This window comes from Plectropomus leopardus, chromosome 13 (genome assembly GCF_008729295.1).
Source record: "Plectropomus leopardus isolate mb chromosome 13, YSFRI_Pleo_2.0, whole genome shotgun sequence".
NCBI classification, from domain to species: Eukaryota; Metazoa; Chordata; class Actinopteri; order Perciformes; family Serranidae; genus Plectropomus; species Plectropomus leopardus.
In genome coordinates, this window is record NC_056475.1 from 21,294,008 (window position 1) to 21,317,256 (window position 23,249).

The 23,249-nt window shown below is 39.9% G+C and overlaps 2 protein-coding genes across 2 annotated transcripts; both read left to right on the top strand.

Moving 5' to 3' along the window:
• The first annotated feature begins 2,438 nt into the window (after positions 1 to 2,438).
• On the top strand, positions 2,439 to 14,205 carry aldocb (aldolase C, fructose-bisphosphate, b). The gene is made up of 9 exons (XM_042498950.1): positions 2,439 to 2,546; positions 8,629 to 8,745; positions 9,773 to 9,984; positions 10,512 to 10,566; positions 10,667 to 10,827; positions 10,973 to 11,056; positions 11,236 to 11,410; positions 12,389 to 12,588; positions 13,077 to 14,205. The coding sequence occupies exons 2-9, from the start codon at positions 8,634 to 8,636 to the stop codon at positions 13,167 to 13,169; spliced, it is 1,092 nt and encodes a 363-aa protein (XP_042354884.1). The 5' UTR covers positions 2,439 to 2,546; positions 8,629 to 8,633; the 3' UTR covers positions 13,170 to 14,205.
• Positions 14,206 to 16,241: 2,036 nt separating this feature from the next.
• pigs (phosphatidylinositol glycan anchor biosynthesis, class S) lies at positions 16,242 to 22,432 on the top strand. Its single transcript, XM_042499219.1, has 12 exons — positions 16,242 to 16,496; positions 17,680 to 17,819; positions 17,980 to 18,091; positions 18,183 to 18,272; positions 18,371 to 18,462; positions 19,205 to 19,445; positions 19,547 to 19,689; positions 19,763 to 19,877; positions 19,961 to 20,106; positions 20,278 to 20,378; positions 20,458 to 20,668; positions 21,857 to 22,432. The coding sequence occupies exons 1-12, from the start codon at positions 16,478 to 16,480 to the stop codon at positions 22,133 to 22,135; spliced, it is 1,689 nt and encodes a 562-aa protein (XP_042355153.1). The 5' UTR covers positions 16,242 to 16,477; the 3' UTR covers positions 22,136 to 22,432.
• Positions 22,433 to 23,249: the final 817 nt, after the last annotated feature.

Sequence of the window (23,249 nt, forward strand, 5' to 3'; positions counted from 1 at the left end):
TTTTACAGCACTTATATGTAGTTAAATAGAAATTCCTCCAAAACTCCTCAACAGAGTACATGTATTTCTGCACTTCTACCTTTTAATGTTGCATTATTTTAAAACGTTTTGGCAGAAGTTCACGAAAGAAACCCCATGCCTCATTTTCAGTGTTTATGCTGTGAACTTTATTTTAAAACCTGTTCTGTACCTTTTATTAATGCTGCAAATTTTCCTTGACTTGACCTTTACTGCCTAAATTCTGTAGCGGCAGAAACATCTCTCCTCCTGTACTATTCAAAGTCATGCAATTATCATAACATCAGATAAAGATGTGTTCGCCTTCGACATCTGCTTTAGTTTGAATCATTTCTAACCTGCGACTCAGGGGAGCACTCGCTGGTTTTCCCAGGTCAGCCTTGATTTTGACTCCAAGATGGCCACCGGCTGTACAGATCTGAGCTGGGACTACAAGGGTTGAATGAACACCAGTATTGTTTACCTCCAGTTTTCATTCTGATCGATACATAGCTTTTTCTATTGTCTAAGGCTGCCGCAACCCGAGCCAGTAATCACACCCTCATGCACTTACCTGATCATTGGATTATGATTTTGTAAAGTTGCCCTGATGTGTACCCAGAATGCCTCACACTTGTGATCCTAAGCTTGCTTTTTTGTCACCAAAATGCTTATTTATAAATTCCTCTTTATAAAGTTTATATGACTATTTTGGATGCTATTTGATGTTATATGTCATGTTACAATGTATTTTTGTAATTGCCATGTAGCACAGATAGAAAATTAAACTCCTCCTGGACAGCAACCTGCTGATTTGGATGTTTTGTCTGAGTAAGACGGCTTGAAGACAGCGGGACATTGCTTCACTGTTCATATCAGTTACACCACATTGTTTTTGGAGAAACATTGTGTGCCTGTTTGGTTGAGAAATGACATTTATACAGTATCCAGCAGAGGACATTTACTTAAGTGTGCACTTACTTTACTACATTTCTGAGACAAGTATTGTCCTTTTTACTTTAGCTATATTTATTTGACAGCTTTAGTTACTAGTTGATTATTTAGAATCAATATATAAAATATGATGCCTTGTTTCACAGTGCATTAAAATATCCAGCAGTATACTGTTGTTAAAATGAGCTTTAATTCAACCAGCTTGAACATTAAAATGCGTCTTAAATGTTAATGCATCAGTAATACAATATAATTTATAAATGATCCCATGCTCATGCACATTATGGTATTGCTACTTTTTTCAAGTAAAGCATCTGAAAACTTCTTCCACCACTAAAGTATTTTATGTACAATTCTCTGAGAGCTACAATAGTTATATTTCAGTAGACCAAGTCTGCCACAAAAAAAAAAAAGAAATTGCAGTCTGTTACATCAACCTACAGACTATTATTTTATCATTTTAAATGTAACAGAAGTTTGGAGGGAGGCCATGGGTTGAACAGTCGACATTGCACCGTAATACTGTAAATAAAGAGTTGAAATAAAGAATTTAATAGTAAAAGAAAGTGCCTTTTTTTCTGAGATTAAAAATACAATCTTCAACCAGTATTTTTTAACTTTTTACTTTCTGTAATCAAAGGGTGCAAGTCATTTTTTCCACAGAGTATAAAGGGTTGACAGTGCTGTAAAAGGCCATTAATAAGGAGGATTTTCTGAATGGGGAAACTTCAATTAAACTTGCAGCCATTAAGATAATCATGAGGTGGATATCACTACACAAAGAACAGCAATATCAAACCCCAGTATTACTTTAGATGGCCCCTTTACCCCCTAAAAGACTTAATACATGCAGTCCAAAAATGTAGTCGACCAGTATTGAATCCCATTCCTTTAGACAAGAGCACAGGGTTGTATTTGCATTTCTGTTCAAAAACCGAATCTGATTCCAACAAAAATCTCTACATGTCAGAGAACTGGTAGCAGTAGGCTATGCTGAGTTTTCTAATCGTGTAGCCACACCTTATTTCCATCTCTTTTTCTAACATGGGCTGCAACTGCATATTGAGTTTTTATTCATCAGATACCCTTTATACAAATATCTCATAATCCATTTTACCATCATAAACATCTATAAGTAGGATATCTGGGTTTTTTTTAAATATATATATCTGGATTGAGACCTTCGATTTCTTTTTAGAGGAGAAAAAAAGACAAACCTGTTGTACCCATAAAAATCTAAAAAAAACTTCAAAACTATTAGTTTTGGGGCTACTTAATTTGATTTTAACACTACATGATCATGATCAATCATCTGTTTTCTCAAAATTAAGCTTTAAATTGAGATTAAAAAAAAAAAAAAAGCTTCATATTTAAAACTTTTCACATCTTGTCCTGTTTCCTACAAAGATGCAGAATCATGCTGCAATCGCACGGAGCTGTGATGCTGTCCTGCGCATGCGCGGATGAGAGCCCCGCCCCCGGCTCGAGCGTTTTGTAAAGGGTCACGTTGCGCTGCAGCAGTGAAACAGGAGACCTCTCCGCATCCTCCGCACCCTGCTCACCTGCTCTCTCTGTGCCCAGACACCCATCTGCAGGTAAGAAACGACTCTTACTCAATCAATACTACAGCTTCACAAACCGTTCACCTGCTATTAATAACAGAAAGATGAAAATACGATGATGATGATGATGCTGCTCTAAAGCTAACTGTATCTTCCTAGCTAGTTAGCCGTAAATTAGCAGCACCGTTTGTACTTGTTGCTCCTCTATCGTCGTCTCCTTCGACATTAAGACATTAAAGTACTCCCTTTTTTAGGATTTTTTTTTTTTTTAAATGCAAAGTCGCATATTTTAGCCCACAGTCGAAATACGCAACAGGAAGTGCGTAAAAAATGATGACCTTCAAAGGATGAAAGTGGTCAGAAAAGACCTTGTTGCGTCTGCTTTCTGTTTCAGTCAACACATCCTGTGATTTTACGCGTTAAATCGTGTAAATGTGTGTAAATGCCGGTGATGAATCATAGAGGCAGCAGTGTCAGTGCCTGTGAGTGTGTATCTGTCCCTGAGCACGTAGACCACCTCTGATGTGATGGGAGGCGGGGCAGGAGGAGTACACCGTTACTACACCATACTACTGTATACTACTGTACTGGGAACTAAATGTTTAAAAGAAAATGTATCAATTTATCAGTACAGTTATTCCTCATCTCTTAAGCATAACACTAGAACATCACATATTTTGATTCAGTTCTCACAAACGTGAATATGTGCTGGATTTCATGGTCTTGTGTAACTGAGTATATTTGAGTTTTGGACTGTTATTCAGACAAAACAAGCAATTTCAATATGGGCTCTGAGATAATATGAGGGCTGTATTTAAATATCTATTGATATTTAATTAATATTATTTACTAGAAACAGTGAAATGTTCTTTTTTAAAAAAAAAAAAAAAGGCTGTAATGATCAATACATTTACATAATAATCTCATTGATTAATCAATTTATCGTTTCAGCTCTAGAATATAGAGCAACCATGGAGGTTCATACATGAATTTAGGCTGTTTGTACAGTCAGGCTGAATGCAAATCTCATAATATAGAGAATATAACATATATTATGATTTAGTTTAATGTGTAATGAACAGATTTCACTGTAACCACGCTTTTACCGCTATCATTTCTTTAACCTTAAACTCTGTGTGCACTGGCAACCCCAAAATCTATCCAGATCACTAAGATTTTTTAAAAAAAAGAGTTCAGTTTATCTGTGTCTGAAAGGGAAATGTCACCTAGTGCAATCTTCACATTTTCACCAGTGTCTCTCTGAACTGCAATGCACGCAGCCTTGACGTCTGCCATAGGCTCTTGTGTCAGAGAGCTGCATGGGAAACAGTGCTCCCGCTAGCTCTGCTGGATCAAGGCCTGTGGATAGAAACAGCCCAAACACAGGAGCGTGCATCAACGCCAAGGCCAGCAGCCCGTCTGGTAACAAGACACAGCAGCCCAAGCAGGCTTTTTACCTTTGAGTAGTGCTGCCCCGCAGGAGCCGTTTCATCCCTTTAAAGCTAACGCAGCTTGCAATGTAGAGAAAAAAAAACAAGGTGGGTACACCTCCAGATGGTGATAATGATACAGACAAAGCAATGTCACCTAGAAACAAGAAATATAACATATTTTCTCTTCTATCCTCTCCTCGCTCGCATGCTTATTATAATATTAACTACCAATAAATGTTACAGATCTCTGCCTACAGTCCTATAAAAATTAGGCAATATAAAATGCACGCTTCAAAATCTGTAGAAGTTAAATGCTTGCAGCAATGCTTCAGAAAGACCTGTTGCTGCATGGTTGCTTTAGAAGTAGATTCTGGATTGATTTTGATATTTATGTTTGTGGTCCCTAACTGCATCCTGGATCGGTAAGTGAGTCTGTGCAGCATCAGTTTTACAGAGGATTGATTTATTATTGTAGCATGATCTAATAATCAACCTGTCCTTTTTAAGGTAAGAGCTTAAAATAGGTTGAAGCACCACATGTATGATGACTGGGTTGAAATACATTCTGATTAAACTTGAATTAAGTAGTTGTATCAACATGTAAAACGGTAAATGTGAATTTTACTGTCATCTTTTTTACCTGTAATGCTGGTCTGAGGTGTTTTTGCTGTGCACTGCATTTGACTGATGTTTATTGATGATACTATTAAACATTTAGCAATGGTTAGTTTGGAGTAGTTCTGCATGACGCCACAGTAGGGAGTTGGCTGTTGCATCTTGATGTCGCAGTGCAGAAGTGGTGTTGAGGCCGACCACTGTGCAACAGGCTGGACTGAAAATCACGGACACGATGTAGGGACAACTAACCAATAATATGTCCGCTTAATAACCAGCTGTCTCTCCATTTGCCCCTTACACATTTCTCAAATTTCCTCCTGTTAGGACTGCCTAATTTTAACAGAAATTATTCCGAAATATATTTTTGTGCCCATTTTAAAAACATACCGCCTGTCACGGTGAAGTGCTTTTTAAAAGCTTCAGATGTCAAATCATGCAGTGATGTCCTTCATCAGAAGATAACTGATGATGCACACGGTGCAGCTCTGTCTGGAGGATCAACCCTGTCACCAGTGATAGTGCGTGATGAAGGCACCAGAAGCTTGCTACTTCAGATCATGTCAGAGTGACATTTTTGCAGCAGGGTGCATTTTTGCGGATAAGGAAGATGATGCGTAAAACAAGCATTTATATGTTTGTGCTGCTGCAGTGCCCTTGAGCAAACAGAAACATACATTCCTCTGTTATCTCAAGAGATTAAGAGGCTACCAGAAAATAATGTATTTTTTAGTTCTATCATATATCACATTAGACAAATACTACAGCAGTTGGTGCATGAAGATTTATAACCATAGGTTGTATATAAATATAGAAGGCATGACAGCTTCACTAAAGTGAAGCCAAAACATCTCGATCACCCCTTGGTGCCTGGCTGCAGTGTACGTCATAAGCCCCACCCCCTCTGTGTTAGCAGATGGGACATGGGCCAAATTAAAAAAATCAAAGTACACACCAAATAAATTTCCCCCAAAGATGGTTTCTGTCGTTTTAGGTATTTCTTCACGCTGCTGTACGTTCAGGCGTTCGTTTCTCTGATAGGTTTGGTTTTAATTACTCGTTGGTGCTGTTAAAAGGGGGTGTGACGTCATGATTGATAGCTATGATTGATACTGCAGCTCCATCTCCCGATACGGGCTCTTGCTCCAAATGACGTCACCAGCGTTAGATGACAGCAGCCATATCCGGGATATTTTGGCTCAATTTTTTGGTGAAGTGGAGACGAGTCGTCCATCTCTATATTCAGTCTATGGTTTGAACAGTCACCTCACTCATGAAATATGTGGCTTTTGCTGCAGCACCACTGCTTGATTTCCCCCTGAAGCTTGATTTGCCATGTAATATATTTCATCAAAATATAATAATGTCCTCTGACATTAGTGGAGGCGTTGTTTATTTCAGGAGAGGTGGGGCGGCTCCACTATAAAACACTGCAGGGGACAAGGACTTATGTCTAAACTAATCACCGTCACTCATCCAGCAGTGCCAGGTGCAGTCCATCTGTTAGTAGATGTTGGTATTACATCGATATATCTTTACAGTTAGCGTTGCTCTATTTTGTAACTAAATGGCGAAATTGTTTCACTGTTGGAGCTTGGAGTGGTTAATTTCTAGTTTTCACAGCATACAGGATTTAAAATGCCTCAAACTATTTTTTTTAAAGTTTCTCTGAAGCAGTGATGCCTCTCTTTGTAGACCACTTAAGGATATTAAGTGTAGTGCAGAATACTTAATTATTCAGCCAGTCAATCAGTCACTGGTTTTAGAGAGATTACTTTTTGTTTCATTAATGGATAAAACTCCTCACACTTCACTTATATGATCTTGTAAATTATTCGGTTTTTTTTATTTTAGTTTGTTCCATTCTCAGTGCTTGTGCCTGCTGCAGGTGAATTGAGTTTACAGGACACACTGAAGCTTTGTGTTGTTCCCACAAAATAAACCGGTCTTTGACTCTGAGAGCACAGGCTGACAACAAAGCCTGGCATTCACAGTTGATGCTTTACATAGCCGAGATATTTTTGGTTCATAATGTCTCCCACAGCATCACTTTTTGGATATTTATTAATCGGACTGATTTGTCTGCCAATTGACCGAATGTGCAAAGAAACAGAAAGGTGTCTAAATAGGTACCACTACCTGCTCCAGGCTGATCATATATCAGAGGCAGGTCACATGCTCGTGGTAGGACATTGTTCCTCAAGGTCCTCTTTTGTGCCTTCGGGCGACGTAAAAGATGTGTGATCGGAAACAGTTCCAGGCGTCATTGTGACGCTCAGCTCCATATTTCCTATTGAAAAGAGGACATTTTTGTTTCAGACAGTTTCCTTTTAAAAGGTCACGCATTTGGTAACTTTCCTTTGTATTTAACAGAATGTTGCATAAAATGTATATTTCACGTCGCCCTCCAAAGTATTTTGCAATGTTTCTTCAGCAGAAAGCCAGCCGCAGTGCACGGTGAAAATGTTTTGTTGAGACACGCAGGTGCTTCACAAAAGATAGCGGGTATTTGCTGAGCATGAGTTTTGTCTGGCTAACAGTGGAGCAGGGCTGTGCGCGCATAAACAAACTGAAGCCCCACACTTCATGCCTTTGCCCTTGGGTTGGCCTTTATCAAGTGTAAATATCCTCTTTTATTCTCTGCAGAGATCTGCACGCACGTTGTGCTCTTTTGGACACACTGTTCCCCACAGGGGACGCATCGTCCCCTGCAGACCTGGCCTCTTTAATTTCACCTGCATGTAGAATTTAACTATGAGCAGTGACTTCTGTATTGTGGTATCTACACACTGTTTTTTTTAGAGAGGCCTGTGTGTGTGTGTGTGCTCTAAAGGTTGTTATCTCATAGCTTTAAGCTGAGGATTAACTCAAAGGATATAAGGAATGTCAGGCAGCGTCCTGCTGCAGCAAACCAGCCTCAGTTGGGAGTCCACTGGTCAGTTTAATGCTGAACTATGCCAACGCTCCTATTATTATAGGATGCCCCTCTTTCTGTCGTGACTAAACACTCTATCCTTGGTTGATATTTGTCACTGAAGAAGCAGCTTCCACCCATCAGCTGATCTATAGCTGATCCAATATCGCAGCACATGTTGTACTTGTGATGTTAAACAAAGCTATAACCAGTGACGTCATTTGTTGGGAGTGGCTTGGCACCCGGTGCAGTCGACCAGAGAGAGAAGTCACAGCCTGTTCCCTGGAGCAGCCTGCATTAGTTGGAGTGATGCGTTTTAGTGATGTGTGAAAACGGGAATCTACAAATCTCACACGTGCTCATCTTGTATCCGTCCAGCAGCGTGCCTCAGTGAGCACGACAGGAGGTTTGAAGGCAAAGAAATAAAATGCATTTATATGTGCGGTGCACAAAGAGAGATTTAATGTCATTAGGGGAACCAGGAAAAGGACGAGTGTTGCTGAGGAGAGCGAAACGAACCGTGCTGCATCCATTCCTGCGGCTATAATGAGGACTGGCAGCAGAGTGTATAGGAGCTGCGTTACATAATCGCTCCCTCTCTGTCTTCTGTACTTCGAATGGGGTGGGGAGGGGGTTATGTAACTGCTTATTTACGGCAGAGTGATGAAGGGAATAGAGAACAAAATAATCTGGTTTGAAGAGTGTGTGTGCATGTTCGCACATCGTGACAGTGCTGCTGCCGCTGCTGCTGCCACCAATATGTCCAGGCAACATATCAAAGAGAATTTTCTTCTTTGAATTAATAGTCATATCTAACTCCAGATGGTAAAAATATCAGCTGCTGTCTGTTTATACCTGGCTCTTATTTTCTTGCCGGAAGCTGGAAGTGCATCTTCTGCTCATAGTCACTGGTTTTATCACATCTTACACACATGCTGGGTCCTAGGATTGTGTAATTTGGGGTGCCATCTTGTAGGATTTTTGTCAGTTTCATCCATGCTCTTGCACTCACAGGGAAGAGCACAGTGCTGCAGAGAGGTAGCCATGTTGTGGACAATAGAGGGACAAATGAAAGAGGCCAGGACTGGGTAGTTTTCCAGGCCGACACACCATGAAACAATGTGACCTCCTCATGGCTTTTTCTCTCTTTCAGCCACCATGACTCACCAGTATCCCGCGCTGACTGCCGAGCAGAAGAAGGAGCTGCAGGACATCGCTCAGAGGATAGTTGCTCCAGGAAAGGGCATCCTCGCAGCTGATGAATCCACCGGTATGCGTGTGTGTGTGTGTGTGCGTGTGTGTGTGTGGGGTTGCAAAAGTATAACAATAAGATCATTTCTGTGAAGTTCCACATGCTAGGGAAACAACATGACCGAAATATAAGAATCACAAAATCATTCATACTGCTCTTCCACTGTTCATCAGGGCTCAGTCCTAATACATCCCTTGCCCCTAACACTTAGCTCCTACTCCTCCAGGGCAAAGTGTTAGTGCTACATGGCCCCAACCCTAACCCTTGTTTCAGTGCATTACGGTCCTCTTCTTAATAATATCCAGTTAATGTTACGGTGTTATTGCAGATTTGTGCATGACAATCGGATATTTTAACATATTTGCATGTCGAATCCCCCCTACTGTCGGTGCTCCTGACTAAGACGTTGGCAGAATATCTGAAGTTGGTCCCTGAGTGCTGCATGTGCCGCTCACTGCCCCGTAGAGGATGGGTTAAATACGGAGTATAAATTTTGCTCTACAATGTACATGTGACAATAAATAATTCTTTCTTTGTCTTCACTCGATGGCATATGATGCCTGGTGTAGGGCTGCATAATATGAAAAAATAAATTGCGTTTTACCTTTATCAAAACAAAAAACAAACAAAAAAACTGCAGCTCATGTGATTTGGATATTGCAAATGGCTATTTTTATAATATTTTGATTAATTTTGCAGCCCTTGTCAAGCAGTGAAGTTGCTGGATTTGTCAACTGCTCCTTTAATATCCGTCTTTCTCCTTCAGATAAATGGCAGATGTTATTGTGTTAGTACCATTATTGCAGCAGTTGCATCTGTAAATGCCACTGTTGTCAATGGCGATACTGATGATGCATCAGGGTCTTGAGGGTTGTCCCATTCCACAGGGGACAATTTCAGACCTCTTCCCCTTGTAACTCTGTTTCGAGGTGCGAAAGGGCACTCAAAACCAACGGGTAGCAGTAAAAATAGGTAATGGAATTGGGCCCAAATCTGTCTTAATTTGGGTCATAACTGAATACCTGTGTGTGTATGTTGTCTATAGGCAGCATGGCGAAGCGTTTGAACCCCATCGGGGTTGAGAACACAGAGGAGAACAGGCGTCGCTACCGCCAGCTGCTCTTCACAGCCGACCAGCGCATCGACAGCTGCATCGGAGGGGTCATCTTCTTCCATGAAACCCTCTACCAGAACACAGACGACGGCACTTCCTTCGCCAAGCTCATCAAAGACCGCGGGATTGTCGTCGGGATCAAGGTACCCCAAGCTCAATGTTGTATTCTACAACTTTAATCATATTTGAACCTCCAGCGTAGACAACCCTAGTCGGGAAATATTGGGCTTCATCTCAGTCTGCTAAAACTTGAGTCTGAGAAGCTCTGCCTTATTTGGTGGCTCTTTGCTTCGCCTCTGAATGTCCCCACAGCTACAGTGTTGATATGATACCAGAGCCAAGTATTTCAGGTCAGCATGCAGAGTCATCATTTGTTTGGTTGGTAAAACTAGAGAGGCTCCTACGTTGTGTATGAAAACACAGACTCGCTGTCAGAATGTTTAGACACACACAACCTGATCTCCTGTTATGGGTGGGTGTCTGAGGACAAACTGGGTGAAAGAGCATTTAGGAAGGTTGTGTGAAATTCAGTGAGATTTTGTATCAGGTGCTCTACATGTCATAGTAAACCAAGAATGCCACTTTGCGTAAGCATAAATTGCTGCACGTGAGTTAAATTTTAGTGTTATATCTCATATACGACAAAAAAAATCTGCTTACCTTTTTACAGGTGGACAAAGGTGTTGTGCCCCTCGCTGGAACAAATGGAGAGACCACCACTCAGGGTACGAGGCATTAGGAACGCACGCTCTCAAAGCCTCACAAACATCACAAAACCCCTGCTGTGTTTCTGATGGATGGTTCTGTGTATGTGTTGGAGTGCAGGTCTGGACGGGCTGTCGGAGCGCTGCGCACAGTACAAGAAGGACGGTGCAGACTTCGCCAAGTGGCGAAGCGTGCTGAAGATCAGCGACACCACGCCGTCTGAACTGGCCATCTTTGAGAATGCTAATGTTCTGGCCCGATATGCCAGCATCTGCCAGCAGGTTGGTGTGAGGGATTACTGAGGAAGTTTTTTTAATGAGGTTAAAGATGTTATTCCCAATCCCACAACTGCAAAAACAACGCACGGTGTATCTATAAAAAGAGTTTGAGTTATCCTTTAAACATACACTTTGTAATGTCTCCTAGAATGGTATTGTTCCTATTGTGGAGCCTGAGATCCTTCCTGATGGAGAACATGACCTGAAGCGTTGCCAGTACGTCACTGAGAAGGTAATTTCCTGATGACAATGTATATATATATAATATATATAAATCTAAATATATAACATGGACCACTGTATATGCCCTGTATAGTTACAGGGTATACTTTTTATAGTATACTTTTTAATACACTTCAGCACTGCTCTCACAGTCTTTTAACATACATGTATCTCCCTGTGTGCTGTTAGGTCCTCGCCGCAGTCTACAAAGCCCTGTCAGACCACCACGTGTACCTGGAAGGGACACTGCTCAAACCCAACATGGTCACAGCCGGACACTCCTGCCCCAACAAGTACAGCAGCGAGGAAATTGCCATGGCAACCGTCACTGCCCTGCGTCGCACAGTGCCTCCTGCTGTCACAGGTGAGACTCAGATATGTATAAGAAACAAAATTTAATTTGGTGTAACCCACATGATTTGTGCGTATTGTACAAGGAATAAATACTCCCAAAATATTAACTGAAAACTACTATAATAATAATATCTAATAATCTAAAAATACACCTTCTGCCATAGTATCAATAACATATTGTGTAAATACTCAATTATACATTTCCATTATTTTAGAATAAGTATATATGTAAAGTAAAGTAAATATGTGCTGTATATCCTCATCCATTTATTGTTTGAAACAGTTCTGTAAAGGTTGTATTTTATGTTTGCCGGTAGAGAAAAAATCCCATTTGTGTATTTAATTGACCTAACCTTGTTAGCTTAGCATTTAATTAGAATTTATTAATTGGAGGTGTACCATGTAAATGTTGCCTCTGTTTTACATATAATAAGTGCCAAATTACGGTACAGTGCTTTCTTGAAAATTAAATTCAATTGTTGGGGATTTTAGGACCCATAAAGTAGAGAATTAACATGTAATGTATTGCAAGAGAATGTATTGTTATATATTGTCAGATTAATGTATTTGTCCCAGCATCAGATATTAAGATAGCCAGATCATTTTCATTTATAGAGTTTAAAGGCTTAAATCAGGGAAATCAACTTGCTTTCTCTGGGAGCCATTTCTCCTATGGCCGCGCCCTGCAGGCCTCCGCCCTGAACTCCTCAGTGGCGGCCTTATATATATATATATATTAATCCTCCCCTGACACCACCTTTTTGTTTTTAGGTTTTTTGAATGCTTTTTCCACTTTGGCACTTAAATTACACTTAAAGTATAAAAAAATCCCATGCGATTTGTTTTTATTGCAAATTAGAAAAAGTGCTGGCAAGTCATTAGGTTTGACTCATGGGCTGTAAGTTGCGTTTCGCTGGCTTGAATGTCGTCTGAAATCATGTTTGAAAAGATAAATAATGTGTCATTATTCATTTCTGTATTTTCTCAGGAGTGACATTCTTGTCAGGTGGCCAGTCTGAGGAAGAGGCCAGCATTAACCTCAACTCCATTAACACCTGCCCGCTCGCCAAGCCCTGGGCTCTGACTTTCTCCTATGGCCGCGCCCTGCAGGCCTCCGCCCTGAACGCCTGGAGAGGAGAACTGAGCAACGAGAAGGCCGCCACTGAGGAGTTCATCAAACGTGCTGAGGTCAGACAAAACTGTCAGACATCAGAGACATTCTCATAGAGCTAAACACATACACTGTAGATAAAGATGGATGTCCGAACAACCATGAGATGCTCCACTGAATGGGAGTGCAAGGATTGGCTGTCACAACTGTCAATCATGGCAGGAAAGCCCCTTTTTGTATTATCGAATATCTCATTAAAACCGAACTTATCATAAAAACAAACACTTGAACAAACAGGGTGATGAGAACTACCTTCAGTGTCAGAAACAATCTCTGGAAAAAATGTATTTGGTGTGTACTTTTACTTTTTTTGGTGAGTTTTTAGTTTGACCCATGTCCCATTCACTAACGTGGAGGGGCGGGCTTTATGACCTATACTACAGACGGACACCAGGGGGCGATCAAGAATGATATGTTACACTTTATGGGAACTGTCATGTCGCCCACTTTTATAACTAAGTTCCTTCATGCTGTATAGTTTAATGTTTTTGTTTATTTTTTTCAGGCAAACGGACTGGCTGCACTCGGCAAGTACGAGTCCTCTGGAAGCGGTGCCGCTGCAGGACAATCCCTCTACGTGGCTAACCACGCCTACTAAACATCTACCACACTCAGCTGTGGCCTAGTTATAGTCTTATATCTGCTCTGCTATTCCCCCTCACTCCTCCATCAATCACAGGCCTGCGCTGTCTACTGTACTTTAGAGTTGTTCAGTTATTAAAATGACATGATTAGATATGTGTATTTAAAAATATAATGTGAAACTACTGTACTGAAGGGAACAGGCTTGTTTTAATTTTCTATTTAACCAAACAAATCAGACCTGCTTAACAATTATGACAATTTATGACTGACGTGGAATGCCAGAGTTAGGAAGCGAGAGGCTGCCGAATTTTAACAGTAGATCAAGATAATCAGTCAGTATTCAATTCACGCCTCTTCTTTACTGCTCCTATCTACCCCACAGGATATATCTTGAGCCGCTCCCAAGCAGGGAGGTGTGTGTGTCGGCGTTTTGCTTCTGTCAGAACAGTGTTGGCTCATTCGTAAAGCGTTAACTAACATCCTTCCTGACAGTGGGACCAACCGATTATTAGCATCAGCACATCCGTTAGGGGACAAACAGTGACGACTTTTCAGATTGAGTTGATTTTTCGGAGCGACTGTACAAATGTGCGTAGATCTTTCAGAAAGCCGTATCTCCAGCTGAGGTCATGAGACACTCTGTGATAAACCAGTACACACCAGGATTCATCCTAACAGCTCATCCTAACCTTTCTGTTCTCACGCTTCTAATCACCACTAATCAGAGAAACATCTTGTGTGTCTGTTCTCAGCATAACATTATCTTTAAATTACATACAGTAATTAATGTATTCAGTTGTGTGGAGGTGTCGATATTATGTGATGCTTGTGTGTCATTATTCCCCCCTCCTGATTCCCCCGGCCCGCCCCACAGGAAGAGGAGATGGTTTCTATTGATATAATGCGGACCAATACGTGGGACAAGCAGCGGGGGAAACAGTCACTGCTGTGTTGGAATACTGTGATGTTTGTGATGTCAATATTGTTCTTGAAGCACTCGGTGTGTCAAATAGTGGAGAAAAATAAACTAAAATAAACATTAAAAATTAGCAGCAATCTCTTTGTGTGGAATTATTGCTACCAATATTTGTCCCATTATTTTTTTTAATCTTTGGAAGAAATTTTAGTCTGTGTTCCTGTCACTTGAACTGTCATCCAATAACATTCTCATATCACATTAAATACTGTTGTAAGCAGTGCTCTCTGTCATGTCGTGTAATTCAGCCAATTTTACTTTGAATTAGTTAAATACAGTAGTAGAGGTGTATTATTAAGATCCTTTGCTCTCGTGAAAGTATCCAGGGTTCTCACGGGTCCTTAAAATCCTTGATATTTTGTGTATTTGAGGGAAACAAAATTTAACAGACATGGGTCATTTCTTGAATTTATATATTTTGTGGAAGAATACCTAAGTTATTTTAATATAGTCGGCCATCCCTGTAACCAGTGTTAGGAGGGTTACTTTTAAAATGTAATAGGTTACAGATTAATAGTTACTCTGTTAAAACTGTTATGTCCCTGTGTAACTATTTTATTCATAAAAGTAATGTAATTTATTGATTACTTCTCTAACAAATATCCTAAACTGGACATAAAAAGCTGAATCATGCCAAAATAAGGTATTCCTGTCCTGTGAAAAGATACAAAGCAGCAGAGCTAATGTTACACTTCATATAAACTTTTTACTGAAAGGAATATATTTGCATGTAACCATTTTTTTTCTATTTAAATTGCATTTTTCCCCAAGTAACTGTACCTGAGTACAGTCACGTTTATCTAGTGATTTTATTACAATAAAACGAGTTACTCCCCAAAAGTGACTGTAACACAGCATAGCTGAAAAGTGCCCAAACATTTAAGGCACTCTTTGATTGTGTGCTTCTGAAGAGACTGCTACTTCTCATTAAAAAATCTCACTTTTAAAATAATGATTAACCCTGATCCCTGTCTCAAAAAAATGCCATGTTAGGTCCTTGAATTTGAGGGAACTGAGCATGTAAATTTCTATAAAGGTCCTCAAAATGTGATAATTAAGGCAGCGAGGGAAGCCTGGGCATCAGCATCACATTGTGTAAACACTCTAAGTAAAAGTGCTGCCTTTAAAAGTTTACTTAAGTAAAAAATATTTAAGTATTATCAGCAACATTTACTTTGAGTATCAAAAGTGAAAGTAGGATTCTCATTCTGCAGAAAAAAAATGTCAGTGTTACACTTTTAACTCCTTTATAAACAATTTGATTGTTGAATCTACAGCATTGTGTCATATCCTGTAAGATCATCCATGAGAAGCACAAATCTCAACTTTTGAGTTTATTTTGTTTCATCAGTAAGAGAATGTCCTCAACCTATAAAGGAACATTTAAACAATCAGTATTGGTTACACAAGACAGCTAAATCTTGCATCAGTGAAAGTTACATCAGAAAATCAATAGCACGATCCTGAGATCAGCTTGATAAATTTGGATAGGCAAGGTGAAAGAGCAGTGCCACCGCTGAGTTGACCTCAATCCTCTAACTCCCAGCTGCTCCAGTTAAGCAGCTCAGTGTCAACACTGTAGTTTTACTGGGCAGCTTCCAGGTGTGAATGTGCACCTGCTATCACCAGTGTACAGGCATCTCTGAACATTTCAGCTTTCCATGTGGACAAAATATTGAAAACACTGCTCAGTATAAAGCAGAGCAATATATGATCATCATGAAGCCTCAGGGTGTATGTAGTCTTAACACTTAACATCTACAGTGAGGGGACAAAGGGTTTATATTTCAATGCTCGCATTGTATTTTAGACATATTAATGTGTTAATTTGTACAGAGCCTGTGAAGGGACATAAGGGAGAAAAACTAGATGTGGAAAAAAAATTACATGGTCAAAGAAAAAGAAGAGAAGAAAGAAATTGATGATTAAAAGGGTGATTGTGGGTGGAAAAAGATGATGTAGAAAAATGTATAGTATTTGTGCTTTTAGTTAATTTTTTTTTTTTAAAGTATTATCTCGGCCAACATTTAAAAACAGCCACCACGTGAGGCGCTGGTTCCTATATCCTCACATTGTGTTTGTGCGTTTGATATGATCACCGCGTGGGACCAGCAGAAACTGTCCCTCGCTGCGTGTCAACTGCCTTGTCGCATTGTGTATTCTGGGGCGAGCAGACTGACTGCAATATTTGGTAAATCTGAATCAAACTGTTGTCTTATCTGGATCACAACATACAGTCGTTTTACAGCCACATGAACCGCCCGCACTGTGTTTAATATCTGTCATGTGACGTTTGACTGACTGCGTTCCAACAACAAACGCACCCCTTCAGTTCATTGACAGAAATGGCTACCACGGAAGTGGGTGAGTATACCCATCATAACTGAATTTTTTTATTAATTATTTCCTTTCCACAGAAAGCAGCATTTGCACCAGTCTACACAAGTGAACAGTAGTTTTTTTGGAGCATATTTAACCCGTTAAACTCATGTAGCGACCCTAGCACGAGGCTGTTTTCTTAAGACTACCTGAAGCTAACAGCTAGCTAGCTGCGCCAGCAGTTGCAGCAATGATGCTCTCCCCAAGCTTTCGTAGTTTTTTGACACCTTATGTCAATAGTATCTATTATTAATGTGTAACTCAATAATTAACGACAAGATTAGAGCTCCTGAATGTCCTCCAAATAGAGGAAAACCCCCTTAATTCCCTTATACCGTATTTTGCTACTTCAAATGAAACCAGGTATTGCAATTACAATTAACTGCATGATGACCAAGTGATGTTGTCTCCCTAAGAATAAAAAACTTTGCATCTTAATGGTTTAATAAAGTCTTGAGTAGGTCTGCTATCTACAATATAGCTCAGTCGAAACATACATAATCGTAGTTCAATCCTTGGCAATGGTAATTGTAATTATTGTAAATGTACAATTTACAGTACAATTTTTGTACTTTGAAAAATAATAAACATAATTTTATATAACCAGAAAAAAACCCTCTTGAGGTTAAACATCTCCTTTTCAAAAGTGTCCTGGTCAAGATAGGCAGCAACATAAGTTACAAACAGACTACACAGAACAAAAATACAAAATCAAATTATACAACAATAAAAACACAAAAAGAACAAATGAATGAAGTTACTACAAGGATGGACTTTAAAAGTATGTTAATATATGCTATAAGTGAACCATAAAAACAAGACAAAGAAAAAACATTGTATATGTGATTTTGTATATGTGATACTTACTGCATATCATGATCGAGCCATTTTCCTGGAAGTTAGATAACAAAGTGTTGATGTGTAAAATACTGGTCTTGGTTAATCTAGTGAAAAATCTAAGTATTTGTCACATCCATGCAAAGCATGCATACAAATCTATCATGGCCATCAAACAGTCTTGTGCATTGATCTGCAAAACTGCCCACCAAAGCCACAGAATAAACAGCTCATTTTCAGTTTATATTATCAGACTGATGTATGTGTGTATTTATACTGCATATGTAATGCCTTGAGGCTCATCTGTTACTGTCTGTGTTATGTCTCTCAGAGCGTAGACGTGGCCAGCTGGCTGCTCTGTCCATAGCAGCAGTGGTCATCCTCGTGGGAGTCCCTCTGTGGTGGCGAACAACTGAAACGTACCGCGCCTGGTTGCCAGTCAGTCAGATAAATGAGTTGGCTAATCTGCAGGTATGTTTATGCTTCTTGCTGTAAAATTACACGTCCTCCACCTTTTGATCCATTTTATCTTCCATGTATTATACATGTATGTATCATAGACTGTATATATTTATATACAGGTTATCTATGGTGTGTACCTTTTTTAAAATGCCGCTCTCTTTATTTACAGCTCCAGTTGAGTGCTGATGTGGAGGTTGTGTTTGCACGTGGAACGGTGACGCCAGAGCAACAGAAGAAGGTCCCGCTGACACAGACTCAGGATGAGGAACACACAGTAGATGGTAATTTATTTATTAATGCTGTCTGTGATCTGTTGGTTACAAATTATGAAGACTGTGATTTAATTCTTGTCTCAAATTCTGCTTTTTCCAGAGGACACAACTTTGAGGTACAGGTATGAGACGAGGTACCGCACAGCTACAATCATGGAAGAGGACGCCCTGAACCAGCCCGCTGCTGCGGGTGAGATGTTGTCTGCCTGTCAAATCTGCTAATATTTGATCTCAGTGTGAGACCATGGGTATTCATTTTTCTCTGTCTCTCTTGTTCTCCGTCTTTAGAGGCAGATCTGTCTCTGCACACGCTCAGCGAGAGTCCGTGTGGCTCCTTGGTTGTGTATGTAATCCCAGAGTCGTCCTCACTTCTGCCTGAGGTAAAACTCACTTTTTTGATTGTTTTTTTTCTCAGTTTTAAAGAATTCTGTTTGGCGATTGTTAACAGTTTCCTATATTTTATTACCTTAGTGTTTCATCAAGATGTGTCTGTTCATATGCTAAATCTCTACCAAAAAGAAGATATAATCTAGCCATTATACAATGCCATCACTGTTTATGATTACAGTACTTTGTGCACATCTTATGAGCTCTTTGTGTCAACCTGGATAAGAGGAAGATAATACGTGTTGGGTATATTGTATATATTCTCATTGTTCTTCTTACTCGTGTATATATCTGTTGCACATTGTAGCAACACACACATATTTTATATTTCTAACTAATGCTACTTTTATACATTGCATTATAGCATAAGGGACAAAGTTTTAAATTTCTACACACTCAGCACATTATACATATTTACAATTTTAAATATTCACATACTACTGCTAGTTGTTTCTCTTTATATTTTTTATTTTATATATTTACAATACTTAGCACATTATACATACTTATTAAAAAAAATATTTACATACAAGTGCTAATTGTTTTTTATTATTCCTGTATTTTTTTCTTTTACAAATTTTGTTCTGGAAGTTATTTCTGCTTTCTGTAATCCTCTATGCTTGGCATCAGAGCGACAGTAACAAGCCACAGTTTCCCTCTAGAGATCACTAAAGTATATCTGATTCTGATTCTGATTTAATACTTAGCATTGACTTGTACCTTCATGCCTATCAGGATGTGGACGTGTATATCGGTCAGCGACGCACAGCCCTGCTGCGTATTGGTGCCCAGATGAGAGTGGGTAAGACGCTAGATCAATTGCTGGCTCACCTGGAGCCTCGGATCAAGCAGGTGCTGCAGGTGATGTCTTTTAGCCACACCGACATCACAGCGGCCCTCAGCGACAGAGTCCGTCTGAGCCCTGGCAACAAAGAGAGCATTGCTGACAGTATGAGAGCCTTTAAATCCAGCCCAGGTTTGTTTCAGCACAGCTATAAAGTGGATTTAATTTCTGTTCCAGTCACTACATACTTCAAATATATAATAATACTTCTCTTATTCTTACCTTCTTTTTAGGTTATGAGATAACATTCAGTCTGTTGAACCCAGACCCAAAGTCACACCGGCTACACTGGGACATCGAGGGTGCCGTGCAGACCTACATCCAACCTTTGCTAACAAAACTGGCCCCTGTGGCCAATTTTAGCATTGACTCTCAGGTACCAGTGTGTTAACGTGCACGATGCCAACATACTCAGCAGCTGTGTGTTACTAAACATTTTCTCCTTACAGACCTTGTACTATGCGATGCTCGGTGTCAACCCGCGCTTTGACAGCAGCCGCAGCGCCTACACACTCAACTCTGACAGCCTCGCACATGTCATCAACCCCGTGGAGGCCAGACTGGGTAAAATAAAACACACAGGTTTTTAGAATGCAGATTTTGATTTGTGTGTTTATATCTTTATATTTTTCACATTTGTTTTTTAGGTTCAAATGCTGCATCTTCCAACCCGGTGCTGAATTTTCTTCTGTACGTCCCGGATGCCCACCACTCCCCCCTTTATATTCATGACCACAAGAAACAGGAAGTGCCCTCTAATGCGTTTCATTCTCCACGTTGGGGGGGAATTATGGTAAGATAATCTAAGACTGGATGACAGTAGCCTTAATTCTATGATATAGCTTGTTATAAGTGAACATTTTATATATTAATAATAGTTTGTTAGCAATGCAGTGATTTTGCACTCTTGATTTGTTGTTTTTAGTGCTGATTAAACAACAGTGTATTAATCGTGTTTCTGAAGGTCTATAATGTTAATGGTTTCTATGGACCAGAGGCTGCATTCCCCATTGATATCAACATCAACATGGCCAGAGTCATGGGAGTCTTCCTTGCACAGCTTCGGTAAGTGGACACTCACGATTTGACAGGCAATGCTTGTCTTGTAGACACAAGGTAAATGTCCTGCACTATGTCCTGTCAGACTGTTGCTGGGAGTGCAGTCATCCACCCCTCCTGCCGGCTTCCTGGTGGCACCGTGCGGCAGCACAGGACTAGCTGATTGGGAGCTGGACCGTCTCATGTGGAGTCGGAGTGTGGAAAATGTTGCAACAGCAACCACCACCATCACCTCACTGGCACAGCTTTTGGACCAGATAGGCAACATTGTTATCAACGACAACATCGCTGAACAGGTAAAATGCACCCACACCTGCACCATCAGTAGGATTCTGTGTTGTCTTTTTTCTGTGCATATATTAGTGTGTATAAAAGGCACATAATAAAGGCATATGTTTGTGTTCTTTTAGTCTTTTAGCGTTCTTGGTTTGCAATTTAATCATCATTTAAATCTCCACTTACTTTATATTATTTTATGAAGGCGCACTGTCACAACAGATATATTTTTTTCTGGGAATAACATTAAGAAATAAAGAAAAAACATACATAGAATTTGATTAGCCTCTTTCCAGACCTTTAAATTTGCTGTCCACATCTCGGATTTATTCAGCGAATCAAACAGGTCTGGTGTTGTACTCCTCACTTTCAGCTTCTTCTCCCAGTTAGAGAAACTACTGACCAGTCTGACCTTAGTAGGTGGTTGGTAAGAAATTAGGGATGTCATCGACTTGCACGGATAGCTAGCTATGAAAAATATCACAAAAAAGCAATTAGCATGGATAAGATAGCTGCAGCTGCACACATACGATTTAAAAGCAGTTTTTGGCGCTGTATGTCATTTTATCAGAGACTATTAGAGGGATGTGATGCAATATTGTATGATATATTCAATGACATACTATGTACAGAAAAAATTCAAGAAAAATCAAACGAAACACAGTGATACCAAAACAATGAAATTAAATTTAAAAAATGTTATGCTTTCAGATATGTTTATGTTAAAAAAAAAAAAGTAGGGCAGAGAGAGCTGTTTTATGTGAGGTTCCTTTTTACGGAACAGCAGATAATTGGATTTTCTCTTTAATATGCTTAAGAAAGGGATTTAGTCGTTTATAAAAAGTCTTTGTGGTGCCTCTTAATGAGTGTTTTATTTTCCCTAACTTAAAATAGTACAGTAAGTCCGGTCAGTAGCTCACCTAGTTGAGCGGGGTCTCCTCGTGTCGAGTTGGTTGCGGCCTGTGGCCCTTTGCTGGGTGTCGTTCCCTCTCTCTCGCCCTTTCACTCTTACGGCTCTCCTGTCTATAAAGGCAAAAAGCAAGAAAAAATCTTAAAGTAAAGTGGAACAGTACGTCTTTTATCAAGTTTGTAAAGACAGTGGGTGTGCACATCTTTCCACTTAAGTAAAATGAGGTGTCTGGCAAATAAGACAGCAAAAAAACTGCATCAGTTGCATTCAACCTGTCATTGTCTTCACTGTCCCTCAGGTGTCCAGTGCCGTCACGTCTCTGCAGCTGGCTGTGGCTGAGCTGGAGGCCGGGAACCTCGGCTTTGCTTTGCAGTACAGTAAAGAGGCCATCTTGGCATCAGAGAGGGCCTTCTTTGACCCCTCACTTCTCCACCTCCTCTACTTTCCTGATGATCAAAAGTTTGCCATCTACATCCCGCTCTTCCTGCCCATGTGTGTGCCCATTCTGCTGTCGCTGCTCAAAATAGTGTCGGAGGCCAGACAGAAACGCAGAGAGAAGAACGCCAAGAAGGACTGAGACACTTTTAAATCTGATGTGACAGAAACAGGTTATGAACAAATGGTTTTATCAGTGGCCTTGAGGTTCAAAGGTATGCATGAAGAAAGACTCATTTGTAGCACCGGGGCGTGGAATTTGCAGTCATGTATGATTTTTATTGTTTCATGGGAGGAATTGTGTTTAAGATTTTAATGAATGTTTGTGTTGGCTGTGTGACACTGTAAACTGGAAAGATTGAACTGCTGTAATGTGAACAAGTTTTATATTTGAATTCCACTTTCTAAGTTATTACCGAATAAAGATTTAAGTTGTAAATCATGTTTTTTTGCTTTTTGTTTTGAGAGAAAATAAGAACAACCTGATTTTATGTCATTCTTAAATTAGTTTAGCTGGAACTCTTAAATCAGCTTCAACAATTTTGTCCGAGTTTAGTGTTAAAGTGCTAAACTGACAATGATATTAACACAAGGTCCACTTAATGTTTTTCTGCAGCGTAGCATCACACTGCCTTCATGACTGGAGTTTTCTGTAATTCATGTTTTTTTTTAATTGTCTTGTTAGACAAACTAAAATACTGAACATGTTGCCTTTTGGTGCGCTCAGGATGCATTTGTGTTAATGCTACAACACGGTCACTGACCAATTCTAAATGTGGCATAAGCAATGGATCCTAATGCATCCTCAGTGTCACTGGGATATATTTACTGTGTATTTTTGTATTTGTTTTAAATGTGAAAAGGCCAAAAAGAGGTTACACGCTTTTGATGAAACAATCTCACACCAAGCTCCATTTAGTGGTTGTTTTGGATACAGTAAATTGTATTTTGAAGAGAGTGTACCTGTACAGAAGACAAAGAAGCTGTCCACCCTTTTCTCTGTCAGAGTGAGAGTCAGTGTTTATTTATGGCCAAAGCAAAACACCACAGTATTACAGGATTGGTTCTCCTCTGCGTACATGAGGTTATGGACCTGTCCCATAACGGCACAGAAGACAAGCTTCGCCACAAAAGGAAATGGCACATAAGCAAATTTCTCTGGTGATGAGAATCCCCTGACACTGGAGCCTATTAATAGCTCCTAAAAAACACGAGGTCAGAATCCAAGCTCAGTCAACAAGAGCATAGGTTTTGTT